The following is a 20,834-nucleotide window of genomic DNA, read 5'->3' on the forward strand; positions in this document are numbered from 1 at the left end:
GTGGAGTGAGAGAGTTGTTGAAAGTTTGGTGAAAAGACAGGAGGTAGTGAAACCCTTGCACAAGTTATTTGGCAGAGTTTAACGAGGGGATGGAATTGCACGTGAGTCTCTTAAGAAAGGGGAGAAAGGAATGTTAACTAGCTTGGACCATTCAATGATCGTATGGTCCAAGGTGAGGTCCCTGAGGAACGGCAGAATACATATATGATGCACTCATACAATGACAATGGAGATAAAACTAAATGCTCAAATCTCAGACACATAAATCTACTGAAAATACGTACTTGGTAATGTGAAAAGGAGAGAGAGAGTAGTGACATGCACAGAATACCTGAATAGGGAGGGGCAGCATGGCCTCAGGAGTAACAGAGAATAAGCGAAATACGTATCTGCTTTGAGAAATTTGTGAAAAAAATACTTTCAGAAAGCAAGAGCTGTATGGCACTTATGAATCAAGGGACAGTATTTGAAAAGGTTTAGAGAATTCTTGTGGAGGGTATTTTGAATATATGGATAAGTGAAGAGTTACTAAATGCAGTAAGAATTTCTAACAATAGAGAAAGGCATGCTCAAATCTCAAGACATAAATCTACTCTGAAAATATGTACCAGGTAATGTGTACAGGAGAGAAGTAACTAAATGGGGGGTGACAAGCACAGAATATCTGACTAGGGAGGAGCAGTGTGGCCTCAGGATTAGTGGAGAATGTGCTAACCAGGTATTTGCTTTGAGGAATTTGTGAAAAAAATACTTTGAGAGAGCAAGAACTGTATGGCACTTATGAATCAAAGGAAAGTATATGAAAACGTTTAAGAGAGAATTCTTGGGGAGGGTATTTTGAATATATGGGTAACTGAAGAGTTATTAAATGCAGTCAAGAATTTCTAAAACAGAGAAAGGCATTTGGGTATGCAGAAACAGTGGAGGATGAATTGTTCTCTGCGAAAGTGGGTATGATTATTAATACTACAACCCTTGAGGCCCCTTTGATGGGACTCCTGAAATTTCAAAGATGCATTCCCAGCAGATGCAGGGAAATTATGGACTCCTTTGGAATGAAAAGTCCAGTATTAATACAACCTCACCTGAGTTGATTCTTTTTTGCTCATGGTGAAGCCATTTTCAAGCAGTGTGTGATAAATCCTCTGTATAGTATATTGAATACTATAGAAAAAAATAACATCACATGGGAAAAAATTTTGGTCAAAATTCAGGAAATCTTACAATGTAAAAAAAAAAAAGTTTAACAAAGTGAGGGCAGCATTTAATCAATGATCAAAACCAATTAAACATCTTTCATATCATGAATATGTATTGCAGATTAAAATCCTAGCCATAGAGACTGGTCACTTTAATTTGGCAGTTCTGACACATAAAATAAGTTCTCCGCATACCATGGCAAACAAATGTAAATCAATGGTTGGTGACAGAAGAAAGGAAAGGGAGGTAAATTGTCTAATACAAAATGATTGTACAAGAGAGTGATATGTAAAATGGCAGTCAGGAAAACACTACATGAATATGAAACCCTGCAATCATGCCTGTTTACAACAAATCAATAAAACAAAGATTTATATGACAGATTCAAAGGCTAGCACCTAACCTTGGTACAAGAGAAGGTGGGAGATTATGTGCAGCTTCTTCCTCCAAATCCATTGCTAACGAATCCCCCTCCTCATGATCGATACCTCTTGATGACAATGTAGGATCAACAGACAGTATACCAACCACTTCAATAATTTCATTTAAGGAAAAGTTCAGGTCATCGTATATCTGGAAATGACAAAAGAAAAAGTTCTATAATACATGGTGTAGTCTTATCTATCAGTCATGGTTATTGACTAAATCCATCATATTAAGGAGAAAAGAATTCCCTCAGTTCATTAACACTAAATTCGCTTTAAAACTGTTTAATCTTTTACTGTAACATCTTAACTTGAGAAAGGATTTTGCAATATCAAAAATTCTACATCTCTACCTACCAATCCATTTATTTTTAATAATGTGAGCCCCACCAACCATTCAACCTTAAAAAAGGTAGAAACATTCGGAGGGAAACATTAGGTAGAAGTAGTAGGCTGGAACATTAGGTTGACATATCAGGTAGAAGTAGTCTGTTGGAGCCACTGAAAACACGAGTTGTCCTCTGCCAGTGGTCTGTTAGGGGTGAGGCACTAAAGGCTAAGAAGCAAAACTGGAGTTCACCAGTTATGGAGACACTTTTGCCATGGCCATTCCCTTAAGAGAGTTCCCTAAGGGAACCAAAGACAAAGGTATACATAGATATATAGAGCTGGAAGTATATTACTGATCTGGCAGAAAGTTTTTGATAACACACATGAGGTTTGGGAAATAACTAAGAGAATAGCCTTCTGGCTATGCTGGCTCCATGTAGATTCATGATCTTTCTTATGAGTGCCCCTATAAGTGTTTTTCTCAAACTTTTAATTCTACTTTCCATTAAACTTTGGAAGTGAATTAAACAAATACATAACATTTCAAACTCTCTTTATCTGCTGTATATTCAACTAAATCATGCAGGCTATCTCCTTTCCTAAGCAGAACTAACTTTTCATTATTCAAATTCTATTTACCTTCAAGCAGAATATTTAGAACTTTTCTTTTATTCCACAATTCCACAATAAACACACATGTGGATACAAATCTTTTATTCAGAAGTGAGTCTTGGATAGTTAACTAAAGCTCAAAGAACCAGTGATACCTAACTCCTAATGCGAACATCTATTTCATCCACTAACCTTAAGTAGACAAGGTGTGCCCTTCATTTCAGGAATTGGGAAGTTCAGATTAACTGTAAGACTAGCAACAGCTCTTGTTCCATCATTACCAGTTCCCTGATATTCCTGAGTTATTTCATCACCTCCATCTGTCTTGGAGCGCTTTGTCTCTCCACATTCTCCCATCGATTCTGATTCCATACTGCAAAATTAATACCAGTAATGCAACTTAATTTACTGTAAATATCATACATGGGAAAGGAAAGAAGTTATGATGACCCTTTTATACAGTACAACCATCCCACCTAAAAAAATACGTTTTGGAAGTTTTGAACTTCAACAAGAAAATGAAAAAATGCACTTAAATCACAGGCACATCCAGACACGTGAAGTTCTATACATGTCCTCATCCATTCCCGATGCCACCCTGTCCCACAGGAAACAGCATCGTCACCTTCTGCATCAGCAAGGTAGCATCAGGAAAACAGACAAAAAAGGCTACATTCGTTCACACTCAATATCTAGCTGTCGGGTGTAGTGCACCGAAACCACAGCTCTGTATCTACATCCAGGCCCCACAGACCTTTCCATGGTTTACCACAGACATTTCACATGCCCCGGATGAGTCCACTGACAGCACAACAACCCAGGCATACCACAATGTTCCAACTAACTCCTTTCCTTGTATGCCTCTCTCCCTCCTGCATGTTCAATCACAGATCACTCAAAATCTTTTTCACTCCATCCTTCCACCCCCAATTTGATTTCCCGCTTCTTCCAGTTCCCTCTACCTTTGACACATATATCCTATATTTTTCTTCTTTTCTTCTTGATCACCATTTCCTGCATCAACAAGGTAACGCCAAGAACTAATGAAGAAATGGCACATCCGCTCACAGCCATTTTCTAGCTGTCATATCTAATGCATCAAAATGCAGCTCCCTGTCCAAAACTAGGCCCCACAGACCTTTGTAAAATTTACCCCAGCTGCTTCATGACCTGGTTTAGTCCACTGATAGCTTGTCAACCCCAGTATACCATATTGTTCTTATTCACTCTATCCCGTGCAAACTTTTCACTCCATCCTTCCAATATGGTCTCCCTGTTCTTGTTCTCTCCACTTCTGACATATCCCCCATTCCTTACTCATTCTCTATATGTCCAAACCATTTCAGCACACCATATTCTGCTCCCTCCACCATATTATAGCATCAAAATAACTATTCTTATGAGTAAACTTTAACCCACAAGTTATGTAAAAATTCTATATAAAATTCTGAATTCATCTGGGATAAAATGAGCAAAACACCATACTCATGCATGTATGATTTTGGTACATATATAAAGTTTGGCAATCATCAGAGACCAAAGAAACAAGAGACTGAAAACAGGTCATTCACAAGGCCAAGTTACAGCCATATATTCATTACTTAATAATTAAAAGACAGTGGGGAATAATGGGTTATGTAGGATGATCTTGCCTTTATGGGCATATGGAAAGTAACCCAGTGTAACACTGGAATTATACCTAATATCCCATAGGGAGTGGTGCTCACTGGCAAAATTCTGGTAGAATCATAATTCTCACACTCACCTGACCATCTCTTCTACTGTCTGGTTATCACATACATTCCCAGTTGTATAGCTGCTATCTTCCTCAGCTATGCAGCGTTTCTTTTGAGAGGTATCATGAGAGGAACTTGCCTCTCCCACGTGTGGATTCTTATCTTGATACACCTAGAAATAATTGAACTGACATTCAGATACACACTAAAGAACATGGGGCTATGCATTACTGTAATGCTGATCACTTTATGCAGTTCATCTCAAAATTACTGAACAAATGGTAGAACAGCATTTATTATAAGATGCCAGATTCTTATCCACAATCAAGAAGAATTTTACAAGTCATGGAACACACTGCCTTTGGTTCCTACTGAGCTGTAGCCCCTTTTTGGAAAACTAATCCGTTCTTCTATCACTAACTCCATTTCCATCTAATTAGGATGGCTGCATGCTTTAATGAAACCTACGAGAAACATGATGATTTATACAATGGCTAGAATGTTTCACATATCCATCTTGCACACTAAAATGAATCACAACATTCAGAAATCAAATTCAAGAAAATAATGACAAAGGCACTGACAGAGTAAAAGACATGGTCCTCATGTAGCTACCAGGATAAAAGACGAGTTTTTCAGTGGTGTTAACTAGGTGAAAGGACTTGCTGATGGCAAAAGCACTGTATGACAGTATGCATAAAAGGGGAATTACTGAAGGCAATGTTGTTAAGGCTACCTCAAGGACATGCAAGTTTTGCTGGACCACTTGTAGCAAAACAACCATTACTTTTACAAATATCTCTTTCATAAAGTGATAAGTATTACTGAACTTGCATCAGAACCTCATCCATCACTCTACCATGACTCCAACCATCCATCACCAATCACTGAGGCCTCTTCACAACTGCTTTATCACTGTACTACAGCCATATGTTACACTAGCTCACTTTTGTGTACATAACCATAACTTTCACAAATATTCCTTTCATTCTAAAATGGGAAAAAGAAAATACAAAGACTTGTTTTCATCTAAATTAAGACTAACTTGTTATAATTCACCTGGAGTTTATAGGTTTATAATGCACTTAATAATCACTTAAATCTGTATATCTGTCTGGTGGATGCTGTGTTGCATGCTATGAAAAATGCCAGAGAAAAAGCCTAGCCTGGTTGTAAGCTAAAGCAATTAATACAAATAAAGTAAAATGGAGCTTAGACTTACTTGTAGAATCTCGGTTAACCTTTAGTGTCAAAATGCTACCAGAGCTCAGCACATAAGTAACAGCATGATGCAAATATACACTTTCCAATATGAATAGCCTTAGCATAAAAGTAATTTCACAAATGTTACAAAAAAGGAGCATAAGATCTCGTCTCAAAGTGGACCGGTTAAATATAGCAAAAAACAGGGCAGCCCCAATGAGATACAATTCAAGTTGAATGAAATTTAAGAGCAAATACATGACTGCACAGTGAAACTGATTCATGATTGGGAACCTGTATCTAATGCAATCTGTAACTGGCAAAGATAAGCTTATGGGAATAATAAGTCCTATTTCAAGAGCAGATTGACTTAGAAAAAGCGACGGTATCAATTAAGTAGTCTAAAACCAAACAGTGTTGGTAAAATACTCTACAAAATCAGATAAATATGAGTTCAATATACTGCTGCTAAGTTATCAAATCTAGACTAAGTTAAAGATCTTAAACAAGCATTTGTACCTCAAGATTCCATGCTCTTTAGGTTCAATGAACTCTGTACCCATTACTATGGGATAAATCTAGTACACACAAGCATGAACCTTTCATGGGAATGAATGAAGGAAAACTGGGGTCTAACATCCTAAAACCTGCAAGATGGTAAAATTTCAACATTACATCGTACTTTGCCAAACATACCTTCTTGACCCATTCATTTTCTCCTGGAATAGGAACACAGTAGTAAACCAGACGATCACCTGTCTCACAATGAGGGGAGCTGGTTATAATGGTCTCATCCTTCTGCAAAAAGCAAAGAAAGTTATATCATATGACCAATAATCGTTCCTTTATTTCACATTTCAGGATTTTCTATCAAATACTTTGTGCCCTGTGACAGATGTTCCCTCTTTCTCTTTATCTATTTGGTATATCCTTAATCCAATTATACCTCTGGTGCCTGTTCCCTTTGGGAACTCCCTCAAGGGGGTGGCCACAGCAAAAGTTTCCATAACTAGTGAGCTTTAGTGCCACTTCTTAGCCTTTAATGCCTCACCCTTAACAGGCCACTGGCAGAGGGCAACTCTGCAGCATTTCCAGAGGCTCCTACCTAATGATCCCACCAACCACTATTATCTTCGGTGTGTAACTAATGTTCCAGCCTACTACTTTCACCTAATAGTTCCAGCTAATGTTTCTACCTTCTACTTCTATGTATTGCTCCTACCACTTGCCATTTCTATGATAATTAATGTATATTCAGCAGTTTCTGCAATATCTATCCTTATATATTTGCATATACAATAATGGGATAAATTTGTTGTTACATATGTAACAATATCCATAGCCCGTGCCTTACAACCATATAATATTGTTGGACCTACTATTCCTTCAAACATACCCATTTTTGCTCTCCAAGATAATGTTCTCTCCTTCCACACATTCTTCACCGCTTCCAAAACTTTCATCCCCTCCCCCATTCTGTGACTCACTTCTGCTTCCATGCTCCCATTTGCTGCTAAGACCACTCCAAGATATCCAAAACACTTCACTTCCTCCAAATTTTTCTCCATTCAAACCTACACCCCAATTAACTTGTCCCTTAACCCTATTGAACCTAATAACCTTGCTCTTACTCACATTTACTCTCAACTTTCTCCTTTCACATACTTTCCCAACAACAACAACTGACTCACTTCCCAGGCCCTCTCATCCCCACGATAAGCCCAAGGGGAGATATGATGTGATCATTACATAAAAGTTCACTTGGGCTTATCATGTTTCATTTTCCTCATGGTTACCAGCAAATACTATATTACACATACCACTGAGACCATAAACTGCTTTTATCAATAACAATACACTCTGTTGCAACAAGATACACATTTCTTACACTAGCCACAAGTGGATGAGTGAGTCACGTGACAGGTTGGACTTTAAGCAAGTGGACACCACACATAATTCAGGATGATGAGAGAGAGAAGTGTGTAAAGTGAAAAACTAAGGAGCACTTTCATAAGTATGGATGCCAATGTTTCTCTTTAACACAAACAGCATGGGTTGAGGATGTATGCAATTTATGTTGTACATGTTTAAAAAACCAAACATGCATGCCTACAACTATTTCTTCATCACTATACTTCTACATAAACCTGATCCATACCCCACATTCTGCTATATCCTTGTAGCGTCCTGGCTGAAGCCTGGTAGCCCCAGTGTTTTTATTACACACTTCATAGGTATCCATGAAGAACTCATTGTCAAACATATCCTGCACCATCCCCCTGAACCGCACCACTTGGTTAGGGCGCATGTAGTGGAGTGGGGTCTCATTCACCCATGGCAACTGAAATTGAGAAAAGATAACAATCATCCACTACCAAAGATATTATCAAATCTTTTATGTTTAGTAAAGTGTTACTCAGAATGTGTACCACACAAAATATATAAATAAGAAATTCTCACACATTTCTATTTGTTCTTTTTATCTCCACTAGAAAAGTGCACTGTACATGGGATGTGATGTCAATGTACCCTTGTAAGTTAATGCAATCCTCCAAGCTTCTCATTTCCCTCATACCCTTTGCATCATCTGCAAACAAAGCAGAGGTCCATACCTTCTGGGACATAATTAACATAGATCAAAGAAAGTAATGATCTCAGAACACCACCCTGCAGCACTTCCCTATTTTGAGAAAGTTTCTCTGATGTGCATCCAGTGTTCCCTTTCACTAAGGTAATCTACCCATTGAGGAGTTTTCCCCCTTAATCCCATTCCTCAATCAGCCTCCCACATAGTGGTGTCAAATACTTTCTTTGGTTGTCCAGATCCTGTACAGAAGATCCACCCAGCCTTCATATCATTCCAATCCTGAGCTCTATTAAATCTAAGAAGTTTGTTACATACATACTGTTTCCCCTAAAAGCAACATGTATCTCACTAAAAATTTCTCCACAGCAGGTCATCCACATGCTTCCTGCTTATCATTTTTTAGTACCTTACAGGCCACACTCATCAGCAAAGCCAGTCTGTAAGTAAAATCCTCTTTCCAGTCTCATGTCCAACAAACAGGTATGATAGTTGCCCTTTTCCACTCCCATGGCACTTTGCCTTTCTCAAACGACATCTTGAACAGTATTTCAAGAGGTTTGTCACTCCTTACATGACTAACCCAATGCATTCCATGCACTGTCCTCGGTCATTTCATTTTCAGCATGTCCACCTGTTCTTTTGCTTTCAGGGCCCAAATAATCAGTTATACAACAAACTACAATACCCATAACACATGGTGAGAACACTAATAAATTTGCACCATATAAAATAACTTAAATAGCTTCTTTAATTCTCTATAATTTAGTGAAACAATGTGTACAAAACTACAGACCAATCAATGCAATATTTTCTTTGTATCAATGTATATGTAACGTCAGACAAAGGCAGGGTACTACCTCTTCCAGGATGGATGGCTGCTTTAACTCCTCTTCAAAAAATTCTCTTGCCCTCTGTCTCCACTGCCCTGATGATCCACAATCCTCTGCTTGTAAAGGTATAATCATTAGACACTTAGAATTAACAAAATATGATGAACACTCACTTCTATCAAATCCTCAACTGGGCTAAATACTGATCTCACATTTGGGAATCTACAAACTTACATTCACAAGTGTTACATAATATTAACCACTACACTCACCACTTATTTCAATGTTCATCACATGTATTTTACTTCTACAATCTTAAAACAGTAAAATACACAACAAAAAACCTATTTCACAAATATTCATAAGAAAATGAGTGAAACAAAAAGGTACTTTGGAATTACGATACAACAGAATATAACAACAGTCAATATGAAATGCTACATAATGGTGGTACATATTCTCAACAAAGGGAAGAAAACTGCTTTGTTAGCTCCCACCATTTGATATTTTTTTTAGTAGGTTTGTAATTTTCTTCTGGGAAGAACAATACTGTACTGTACACACTCACACAGGGGAACTACACAGTAATTACTTACTAATGGTAAGCTGCCATATTTCATAGAATATTCACAAAAAATTTTTGCTTTTTGTTTTACATTTCAAAATACCACTAAACTGCAAGATGGAGGACTGCACCAAAGTAGAAGTATACAATAATCAACATAATAAGAGTGAGAATGGCTTTCAAGTTAAGAAAAGGCAGGATAAAACACATCTAAACTAAGTTCCATTCTCTAGCCAACCTGCTGTGCTGTTCGTTTGTTCGATAAGGCCACTGTAAGATGCAGCCAGAAAGCTAATGGATCAACCACATCCTCGTTGATCTGGCACACTTTGTAGGAACTTGTCCAAGACATTTTACAATTTCTTCAAAGAACAATCTACTGATTTAATGGCTGTTGGAAATGTATTACACTGTTTCTCTTACTGCTTTAGGCTCCACTGATAATACCTATATAGTTTCCATGCATGTCATATATATACCTCGCAAACGCGGGAGACAGCGACAAAGTATAATAAAAAAAAATATATATATATATATATATATATATATATATATATATATATATATATATATATATATATCCCTGGGGATAGGGGATTAATAATACTTCCCACGTATTCCCTGCGTGTTGTAGAAGGCGACTAAAAGGGGAGGGAGCGGGGGGCTGGAAATCCTCCCCTCTCATTTTTTTTTTCCCAAAAGAAGGAACAGAGGGGGCCAGGTGAGGATATTCCAAAAAAGGCCCAGTCCTCTGTTCTTAACGCTACCTCGCTAACGCGGGAAATGGCAAATAGTTTAAAAGAAAAAGATATATATATATATATATATATATATATATATATATATATATATGTGTGTGTGTGTGTGTGTGTGCGGACGTGTATGTATATATACATACCAATACATCTCAACGTATACATATATATACACACATAGACATATACATATATACACTCGTACATAATTCATACTGTCTGCCCTTATTCATTCCCGTCACCACCCCGCCGCATATGAAATAACAACCCCCTTCCCCCTCATGTGTGCGAGGCAGCGCTGGGAAAAGACAACAAAGGCCACATTCATTCACACGCAGTCTCTAGCTGTCATGTATAATGCACCGAAACCACAGCTCCCTTTCCACATCCAGACCCCACAGAACTTTCCATGGTTTACTCCAGGCGCTTCACATGCCCTGGTTCAATCCATTGACAGCATGTCGACCCGGGTATACGACATCGTTCCAATTCACTCTATTACTCGCGGGCCTTTTACCCTCCTGCATGTTCAGGCCCCGATCACTCAAAGTCTTTTTCACTCCATCTTTCCACCTCCAATTTGGTCTCCCACTTCTCCTCATTCCCTCCACCTCTGACACATATATTCTCTTGGTCAATCTTTCCTCACTCATTCTCTCCATGTGACCAAACCATTTCAAAACACCCTCTTCTGCTCTCTCAACCACTCTTTTTCATACCACACATCTCTCTTACCCTTTCATTACTCGGTCAAACCACCTCACACCACATATTGTCCTCAAACATCTCATTTCCAGCACATCCACCCTCTTCCACACAACTCTATCTATAGCCCAAGCCTCGCAACTATATAACATTGTCAGAACCACTATTCCTTCAAACACACCCATTTTTGCTTTCCAAGATAATGTTCTCGCCTTCCACACATTCTTCAATGCTCCCAGAACTTTCGCCCCCTCCCCCACCCTATGACTCACTTCAGCTTCCATGGTTCCATCCCCTGCCAAATCCATTCCCAGGTATCTAAAACACTTCACTTCCTCCAGTTTTTCTCCATTCAAACTTACCTCCCAATTGACTTGTCCCTCAACCCTACTGTACCTAATAACCTTGCTCTTATTCACATTTACTCTCAGCTTTCTTCTTTCACACACTTTACCAAACTCAGTCACCACTCTCAGCTTTCTTCTTTCACACACTTTACCAAACTCAGTCACCAGCTTCTGCAGTTTCTCACCCGAATCAGCCACCAGTGCTGTATCATCAGCGAACAACAACTGACTCACTTCCGAAGCTCTCTCATCCACAACTGACTGCATACTTCCCCCACTCTCCAAACTCTTGCATTCACCTCCCTAACAACCCCATCCATAAACAAATTGAACAATCAAGGAGACATCATGCACCCCTGCCACAAACTGACATTCACTGGGAACGAATCACTTTCCTCTCTTCCTACTCATACTAAAAAAAATTAAAAAATAGCAATCACCCTTTCGAAGTCTTTAAATGACGTACAAGAAAATGAGTGCAATAATGACTATTTACCCTATCAGTTTAGAAATATCTGAGCCTTGTCTAAAAAATGCTTTTTTTTTTTTTTCACTGGATCATTTGAATTAGACTTTATGGGACTGACGCCAACATATCTAAAAGCAGAAACGCAATCAGTAAGTTTAAGCATACGAGTACTTTTTGTCTGATGTGATATCAAATCACATGATACATAATAAGGAATATCACGTTTTATCAAGTAGGACACTTTTAAAGAACTTGAGTTTACTTTAAAGTTTAACAATCTATGGTAAGCTTCTTTAAAGAAAGGGGTGGGTTTTGGCAATGAGGGTAAGTCAGTGGCTTTGGGTACACTGACATACCAGCAATAAGTTTCGACATTTATTAACTGAGAGTACTTGCTGGCACTACCTATCAAATAAAGTGATATACATTACGTATATCATGGAAAATGTGGAATCAATTAATGTAATAGTAAATATGGTACTCATAAATGTATAGCAGCTCATCTAGTAGTCAAAAAGACAACTGAAATATACAAAATCATATTCATTTCCAGCTGGGATTACATGACAGCTCAAAAGTGTCTGTTTATTGAGATCTGGCACTATGTTCAAATGAATTTCCCCTTGTCTGAATGGCACATTTCTACTAGAATACTGTACTAAAAATTCAAATAAATCTTAAATGCTAGGGAGGTTAAGCAATGTTTTTATAGGGTTTGTTGATTATTTTTAGAGGTGCATTACCTACTTTGCATTAATAAACCCAGTTTTCCTAATATGCTATTACATCTAATCTGCAAACAAGACATACATCAGAAAAGTGTTCAAACTGGGCAAAGAATTAACACCACAGTTGACAGCAAACAGGAACTTGGTTTTATAATCTGTGAATCAATAATATCTAATTTAAGATACTTTTCAAACTCATCTACCTCCATGTCTCAAATACATTGACCATCGAAATACTGTGTATGGGCCTGGTGCCCATACAATCAGTATAATATACACAGTATGAGTAATTTACTAGAGAAAATGACAATACTGCAAGATTCTTTTATATGATTTATACAGAGGTTGAAAAACAATTCAATAGCACTGGAGATGCATTGACTAGGAAAGACCTGATTGAGGTATTCACGACCACACATGGACTTGAGAGTCTAGACCCAAGGCATTTTTTTCTTCATAACGCTAAAAAAAAAGCCACAACTACATAGGTTTAAACAAAAATGCACACTAAATATCAGATGGGTCTTCTTCAACCAGCGACATGTTGAATGGAAAATGCATGCAGAGACTTACTGAAACCAAGGTAAAATGATTCCAAACAAGATCGGATACGTATGAATGACACTGGGGGGGGGGGGGGGTATGAGGCACCGTAGGGTTGTTACCTTAACAGTCTTCTGCCAACCGTCTCACTGACAGTAATACGGTGCTTGTAAGCAAACTGGTAAGAAAATAATACCCCTCCTCACCAAAAATCCTGTTCACGACTTTGTGTGGAGAGAGTGTCCAATCCTCAACCCCAGGCATGTTGGAAGGCTATTAAAAAACCCTACTCTACAAATTCTCACTCCACTAGAGTTGTCACACTGCTCTGCTCTACGAGTCTTCAGGTCTCTATTCCACCAGTCCTCAGTCTCGCTTCTTAGGTTTTCACAGTAGTGCACCGATAGTCCTCGACTCTGCTGCCGCAGAGTTTGGTCCACAAGGAAACGAGTTCGCTCTGTTTACAAATACGATTTGCGCGGGAAAATGCCTTGGATCAGCAGTTTTGCGATTCGTTGTATATCGAAATTTATATAAATACTAAATTTTCTTTAATAGGTATATTATTAGTACCTTGAAAATTAATTCCTCCCCTCCTTGTATTTTTTTAACTTTCTAAAATGGGATATATATATATATATATATATATATATATATATATATATATATATATATATATATATATATATGTATATATATATTATATATATATATATATATATATATATATATATATATATATATATATATATATATTATATATTATTGCAATCGCTGCATTGGCGCCTAAAATTAAGCTTTATTACTGTGATATACATGGCCTGTGAAAATTTTCTATGATTCCATTGTACTGAAGGTACGTTCGTTACAAAGAAAAAACTCTCAGTGAAGGATTACTTCATATCACAACGCATTTCAGCAAGAGATGTGAGTGCTAATCCATGTTACCTTTCCTGAAGTTGAGAGTCTAAAAATCATCCCCACCAGACCGGTCGTGGTGTCCTTTACATTCTTCAAACTGAATCAAGGGTACATAGTGTAAGTGTTAGTCTAGATATAAACTTTGATTGTTCATTCAGATCTCACAGTTTCGGTTTCTATTACTATAAGAGATACAGCGCGAGTTATTACTTTGTATTTAGTATAGAACTTGTGAACATCCATGAAATTAGCATTGTTTACAAACTTGACCGTTTCCTCACATTGCACTTCTCAAATATTTTTTTATTGCACTGCTGAGCTACAAGTATCACTTTGGATAAAACAGAACTGCCATAGCAGCACCTGGATTATGTAATGACTGCTACCAAAGGCTACAAACTAAATCAGGTATTCAAAATAACTTACGGTGCAAACCCTGGCAATAATTCTATGCCCGCATTCACAGAGTTATAGTAAGAGCGAACAGAAAGAATTATTGAACCCCAAATGTTGGTGCAAGTTGGACAATTCCTTAAAACATTCAACCTTAACAGGGTTGATCGACTGATTAATATTATTATTGCGTAAAATATTGATTCGAATATTATCGAGGATAGCACTTAAAGTATAATCATATGTACTTATTTCGAATGTTCAAGGCAAAGAATACTAAAAGCATTCTAAAAAATACATTTGAACTTGATACAAAATAAAAGAATATCATGATGACTAAAACGTAATATTAGAGTGCTGAGCACTGTCAGAAACTCAATGTAGTGCATGAACGCCCTTTAAACAGGATTTTGGGGAAAATTTTCAGCAAGATGCATCACATTACGTCCTCCCAAAATACAGTTACTGTATGTTAGCATATTAAGAAATAAGATAGCCGATACAGATTTTGGTTCTTTCTATGTAAGAACATACTGTATTGGTCCATGGCAGTGAACAATTGAGAAGGACGTTTAGATTCCAATTCTTTTTATAATAATGAAAGTGTAGAACAATGTTCATTCCTCAGGTCATCAAGCGACGGAGAGGTGGCGTGACAACGATGATCCTACCTGAGTAAGAGGTTAGGTGTTGCAAGATTCAACTGGCAAAGTACCCTGGGAAGAGTGGCCGCGCCAAGACCTGACTTTACCACACAGCCACCAGGCATTGTTGTCTTTCCTTAACTCTGCACAGTATTATGAATCGTAATCCTGAACATGACAGGTTGGGATTACCAGGTACATCGGCCTCGACGGCCATGTGGTCAACTGGTAGTAGCGGTGGTACTCATTGCAGGTCATCATACATGGGATCATTGCCATGTACCGCTGTAGTGGAGATTAGAGGTACGAACCACTGTTGCTGTTGCAGACGCATATTCTGTAGTCACGGTCACTGTCAACAACCTCCGTCCACATACCAGACTGTATCAGGTCAGTCCTTTCATCTTATGCTAGGACTCGTTCCGTGCTTAAGCCCTGAGTGTAGGTTTATGGATGTGGTGTGATGAATAAGTATTATATTAGCAAGAATCATGATATTCACTGCAGTTCTAACCCTTATGTCATCATTCTATCCTTAAGCATCTTGGATCTCACAGTCTAATCTTCTCGTCTCTTGAAAATCTGGATCTATCGGCAGTATCCTTTCCTGTGATGCTGTCTGGTCATCCTCTCTTGTGGACCTGTTTTACCCCTCTGTGTCACGAAAGCTTGAAAAAATATGTGGCACTGGGATCTGATCTCCACGCTTCCTTTTGACTTTCCTCCCCTACCCGTTGTCATATATTTAGCTACCTCTACGTCCAGTCCGTCTCCGTATTTGTTGATGGATCAACCTCCCCTCACCAGCGGTGTCCCTCAGGGTTCTGGCCTGTCTTTTACTCTCTTCTTTTCAATGTTTTCCATTCTTCAGCACATAAAATGTGTTCATGCACTAACGGCCCAACTCTGTATTCCTCCAGTCGAACCCGTTTCATCTCTTGCTCGGTCTACGTCTCGTCACAACTGCCTTCATGAATTAAGATCTGTACAGGATTTCCTCGCGGGAGAAACTAAGTTTAACGCCTCTAAAACCCAAGTTCTTCCCATTTCTCTTCCAATTACTAATTTGGTTATCTCTCTAATGATTTTATAATTCCATCATTCAACACATTAAGCCTACTTTTATATCAGCCACGTCCAATCAGCCTTGGAAATCCAACACGGCACAAACGTTTATGTCTCGAAGCTGCTTGACAGAGTCGAATCTAAAGCAATCATACTTATCAGCTCTACCAGTCTACCCTCAAAATAGACCCACCTGCCTTATGCTGCAGTGTTCGCCCTCTTTCCCTGTTCCATTCACATTTCTTTGGTTTTTGCTCTTGAGAAATGTAGCGTGTGAACCCCACAATTAGATATACCACGTAATACTCAAGCCACTGCGTCACATGATTACTAGCAGTATGGCCTTTATCAACTCAAGGGTTGGCCGTTATGACGTCTCTTTCTTTCCTTAAATTGCTTAATTTTGGAACTCTACCTTTTTATGTCTTTCATTGCAGGAGGTAATTATTTGTTAGCTAATTTCATTTCACCGCGTGTCAGTTCTCTTATAAATGATTTTTGAACATCAACGCTGTTACCTGTATGCATGGAAGTGTAATAAAGAATCTAACGTTACAGATGTCATACTAATGGTGGTCATTGTAACCCAAGTGCCATGAGTTGGGTACAGTATTTGTCTTGTCTTCTTACATACGTATTCATTTGGTCAGTGGATTATCAAAGAATTTCTCCAACAGGTGTTGGACAGTGTTGGAGGGAGGAGGTCATGTCTGCCATGCCCAACCCTCTGGTCGACGTACACCACATAGATGACCCTCAGCGTCAGGTACTGTCAGTCCTTCACGCAGTGTCCCACGACCCAGTGGACATGGGAGTCCCTCATTACCACTCTGCCTCCAGAGTTCGTGAGACGTCCACTGACCAGGAAGACACGATTCACTCCCAGCACCAGTCACTGTCGGGGATTCATGGCATGCCGAGCGATCTGGACATAGTCGACCCTCATCACGAATCGGAAACTGGCCACGGAATTTATCAGGTTCAGGACTGCCGGAATAACCTCGTTATATACTCGGAGGTGCGGTGGGATTCTGAGGAGGATAATGTTGTACCTTGTGTAGGGCCCGAGGCTCGCCCCTTCCCACCACCTGACGACGCACCTTACCTAGGGGTAAAGCTGGACTTCCTTCCCCACCCCACGTGCAGTAGGTGCTATTTCATAACTGTTCATAAACAGTATAACTTTAGATTTTGTCTGTGAGCTAAATTAGGGAAGGAATCTTGGAAGGATAATGCAGACTGCATATATGGATGCTAGTGAGATGTAAGTCAAGACTGAAAATAAAGTTGGTGAAACAGCTGAGAAATAACTGGTAATACAAAGGAGCAGGTGAGGGTTAAAAAGTGCATTAAGGGACGGGTACAGGAATATGTGTCAATGGAAGAGGAAATGTAAGGACAGTATGATGTATTTTGAACTTGTGAAAGGAAATATGGGAAGCTTCAAACATGCATGTCAGTGTGAACAGGACACGAATGGGATAGTTCTGCCTGAAGCCCAGCAAGTGTAGTTTAATCTTACTGTTGACGTCGTGATGAGGAGCTGGGTCTTACAGGCCATGATGGACGAGTGACGGAGGGCGTGGCATCGAGGGCAGCAGATGAACAACACCTAGCGCTCCAGGGGATGGAAAATTCCAGCAGGAGTGAGAGGGACGAGGAGGACCCTAGCAGGAGGGAGAGGGACGAGGAAGACCCTAGCAGGAGGGAGAGGGACGAGGAGGACCCTAGCAGGAGGGAGAAGGACGAGGAGCACCCTAGCAGGAGGGAGAGGGACCATGAGGACTCTGGCTATCTGGAGGGCGCCACTGGCTCTCCCAGTCCTGAGTTGCCTTGTGTCGCTCCCTCAAAAGGCGACACCGTCATAAGTAATGGTGAGGATGATTACGTGTTGGGCACTAAGTCACATCTGCAATTATTTCCCAGAAACTATCATTTTTTAGATCAGAATGTTTTCCCATCTATACTTCCCTGTAAAATTTCGATCAGTATCTATACTACTTGGCGCTCCTCGTTTGCTGTTTTCCTGCTGGCTGTTCTAGCGAGTGGGGAGAAGCTTTCTATCTTATCATCTTATCTCTGTCTGTACACATTAGGAACTTAGGATACTCTGTCCTGCTACAGATTACCTCGTCATGGATGGTCAGATCTCTTGTCAACTATCGTTGCCATAGACACTCCATGTAAAAGGGATCATAGTTCAAAAAAGAAAAAAAGCAGATATGAAACAAATACTCCCTCCTCTTTTCTCAATGAGCAGGATTTACTCACCAAGAAGCATGCTTCGTATATTGATATTACTCGGTGATTGGTCCTCAGGTAGAGTGAAGCAGGAAGCACCACCAGAGGGAATGCACACGACCTTGAGGCACGTGACGGATCCATCCAACGCTATCCACCGTCCTTACCCTACACCCAGGTCAGTCAACACCCTCAGCCATACACCAGACTCTCCTCTCACCATCATAGACCCACACAGTCACCCTCATCTTTACACACTTCATTGTTAATATTAAGAAGTGTTACTTGAAGGAGCCCTTATGGTATCTCCTCCCTCTAAATACTTCCACCAAGGCTTGCTGAAGTTATAGTTTCCCTGCCTCATTGAATACGAGCTGGTGTTGGACTTTCCTGATCCTCTTAATGTTGTGTGTGTGTGTGTGTGTGTGTGTGTGTGAGAGAGAGAGAGAGAGAGAAGAAATAGTTAACTACAACTTCGCGAGAGCTAGAGAATACTTATTGTTGATGTTTTCTTGTACGAGTAGCGAGCTGTACAGGGAGGAATTGCTTCACTACCAGAACCTGCTGCAGCTTCACCAAGCCGCCGCCAGGATAACCAGACTCATCTTCCACAAGTATGCACCGCTTTAGACCACCAGAGCCATGACACGAACGAAGACCTTGTATATACGCAAACAAGATTTCGTTAGCCGCAAAGTCCCCTGCTGCGAACAAGATGCAGCGAGCATTCAGAGCAACGTATCAGATGGGCTAGGAAAGTTCAGGTCTTCAGCATGATCAGTCGTCGAGTCACTCAAATCACAGACGATAATTTTATTTTCCCTCAAGTCTTGTGCAATATAATGCTTCATATTTCTTACTGCGTACTGGAAGCACTTAGTTACATTACTTTTATAATTACACTTTACTAAGTGTTACACGTATAGAGTTGAAAATTTTGATTAGGAAATAAGTTTAATCTTTTGTTTCAGAATCTGCCAAAAGGGAAACTATGATCATGACTTTCTAACTGTAATTACGTTCAATAAATGTCCTGAAATTGGGCGATACTCTCGTTCCTGGGTTTGCTGTACCTGCTCACTATGCACATGTTCAGTAGTCGACAGAGATGATGAGAAACGACATTTTCCCAAGCAAGAAGTACATCTCTGTAACTTTATACTATTATTCACTTTGCTTCGTAGAGATACACGCCTACAGCGTCTTGTATGGCTACATGTATTTTCTTTTTTCGAATGTATGATGGCTTTTGAGGTTTAGATAACAGACATTTTCTTTCAGTGCAAAGGTACGCTTATGTTTATTATCGAGACAGTATGGTTGAGTGGGTTGAACAGATAGTCATTCATGCCTCTACACAAGGTAAGACGCAAGAATGCATCAGATTTTTATCTATTTTTACTGCGCGTCCTGGGGTAGTGATGCCAACGACGGTCGTGTGTGAGACTACTTTTCCTGCCTTGGTACGATATGCTAACTGATTGGAGCCATGTAAGTGAAAGGAAAATAAATTAGAGTGATAGGAGGATTACTTTGATATATATATATATATATATATATATATATATATATATATATATATATATATATATATATATATCTCCCTGGGGATAGGGGAGAAAGAATTCTTCCCACGTTTTTCCTGCGAGTCGTAGAAGGCGACTAAAAGGGGAGGGATCGGGGGCTGGAAATCCTTCCCTCTCTTTTTTTTTTTTCCAAAAGGGGAGCAGAGAAGGGGGCCAAGTGAGGATATTTCCTCAAAGGCTCAGTCCTCTGTTCCTAGCGCTACCTCGCTAATGCGGGAAATGGCAAATAGTATAATATATATATATATATATATATATATATATATATATATATATATATATATATATATATATATATATATATATCTTTTTCTTTTCTTTTTCTTTCTTTCTTTCTATATATATATATATATATATATATATATATATATATATATATATATATATATATATATATATATATATATATATAACAAAGGGGCTTCTGAGATGATAAGCGAGGTGATAAAAGAATATGTGGACAAACCACATACAAACACGGAAGTAGCTAAATGGGCGGTCGTCCACTGATGGACATTTTAACATCCAAGACATTACTAGGAAATATCTAAGATTCATGGGAGGTGTACGTAGAAGAACCTGGTAACGGAAGTTGTAACTTCTGCATTCAGTATAGCTACGGGACCAGCTGCTTGACCCTACTACTGCTACTGTACAAAACGAAGAGCAAAGCTAATAAGGACTTACCATAAATCCCGTGGTTATCTTGGACATTGTATATAACTTCCTCAGGTCAGATAAAAATACCAGTAACCCCGAATTCTAAATTTCTAGACATTTTTACACTAAAAATATTTAATAATCAGCCATATAGACTTGTCGGTACAGCCGTTGGATATGATCGCCCGGGTTTTCATCTGACCATTAATAGTCTGGTCTGAGGTCAGGCCACCATATCGGAGTCAAAAACTGGCGCTCAAATATCGTTCCGTCGTGGCCAAGGGTCGGT

At 39.1% G+C, this 20,834-nt stretch overlaps 2 protein-coding genes across 6 annotated transcripts in view; one reads left to right on the forward strand and one right to left on the reverse strand.

The window, feature by feature from the left end:
* Positions 1–20,834, reverse strand: part of LOC139746580 (mini-chromosome maintenance complex-binding protein) — a 51,725-nt gene that overhangs the window by 7,966 nt on the left and 22,925 nt on the right. For 2 of the 5 annotated variants that reach the window (XM_071657971.1, XM_071657973.1), the window contains 6 exons: positions 8,951–9,036; positions 7,665–7,847; positions 6,203–6,304; positions 4,333–4,475; positions 2,760–2,940; positions 1,604–1,773 (listed from right to left, as the gene is read on the reverse strand). In XM_071657971.1, coding sequence (XP_071514072.1) covers positions 1,604–1,773; positions 2,760–2,940; positions 4,333–4,475; positions 6,203–6,304; positions 7,665–7,814 — 746 coding nt within the window. In that variant the 5' untranslated portion in view covers positions 7,815–7,847; positions 8,951–9,036. Of the gene's footprint in view, positions 1–1,603; positions 1,774–2,759; positions 2,941–4,332; positions 4,476–6,202; positions 6,305–7,664; positions 7,848–8,950; positions 9,040–13,241; positions 13,507–20,834 lie in introns of those variants that run through there. The other 3 variants (XM_071657970.1, XM_071657969.1, XM_071657972.1) reach the window with 3 other exon arrangements.
* On the forward strand, positions 15,076–19,348 carry LOC139746403 (uncharacterized). The gene is made up of 5 exons (XM_071657615.1): positions 15,076–15,383; positions 16,736–17,203; positions 17,615–17,932; positions 18,378–18,477; positions 18,824–19,348. The coding sequence occupies exons 1-5, from the start codon at positions 15,149–15,151 to the stop codon at positions 18,927–18,929; spliced, it is 1,227 nt and encodes a 408-aa protein (XP_071513716.1). The 5' UTR covers positions 15,076–15,148; the 3' UTR covers positions 18,930–19,348.

This window comes from Panulirus ornatus, chromosome 65, assembly GCF_036320965.1.
Source record: "Panulirus ornatus isolate Po-2019 chromosome 65, ASM3632096v1, whole genome shotgun sequence".
NCBI classification, from domain to species: Eukaryota; Metazoa; Arthropoda; class Malacostraca; order Decapoda; family Palinuridae; genus Panulirus; species Panulirus ornatus.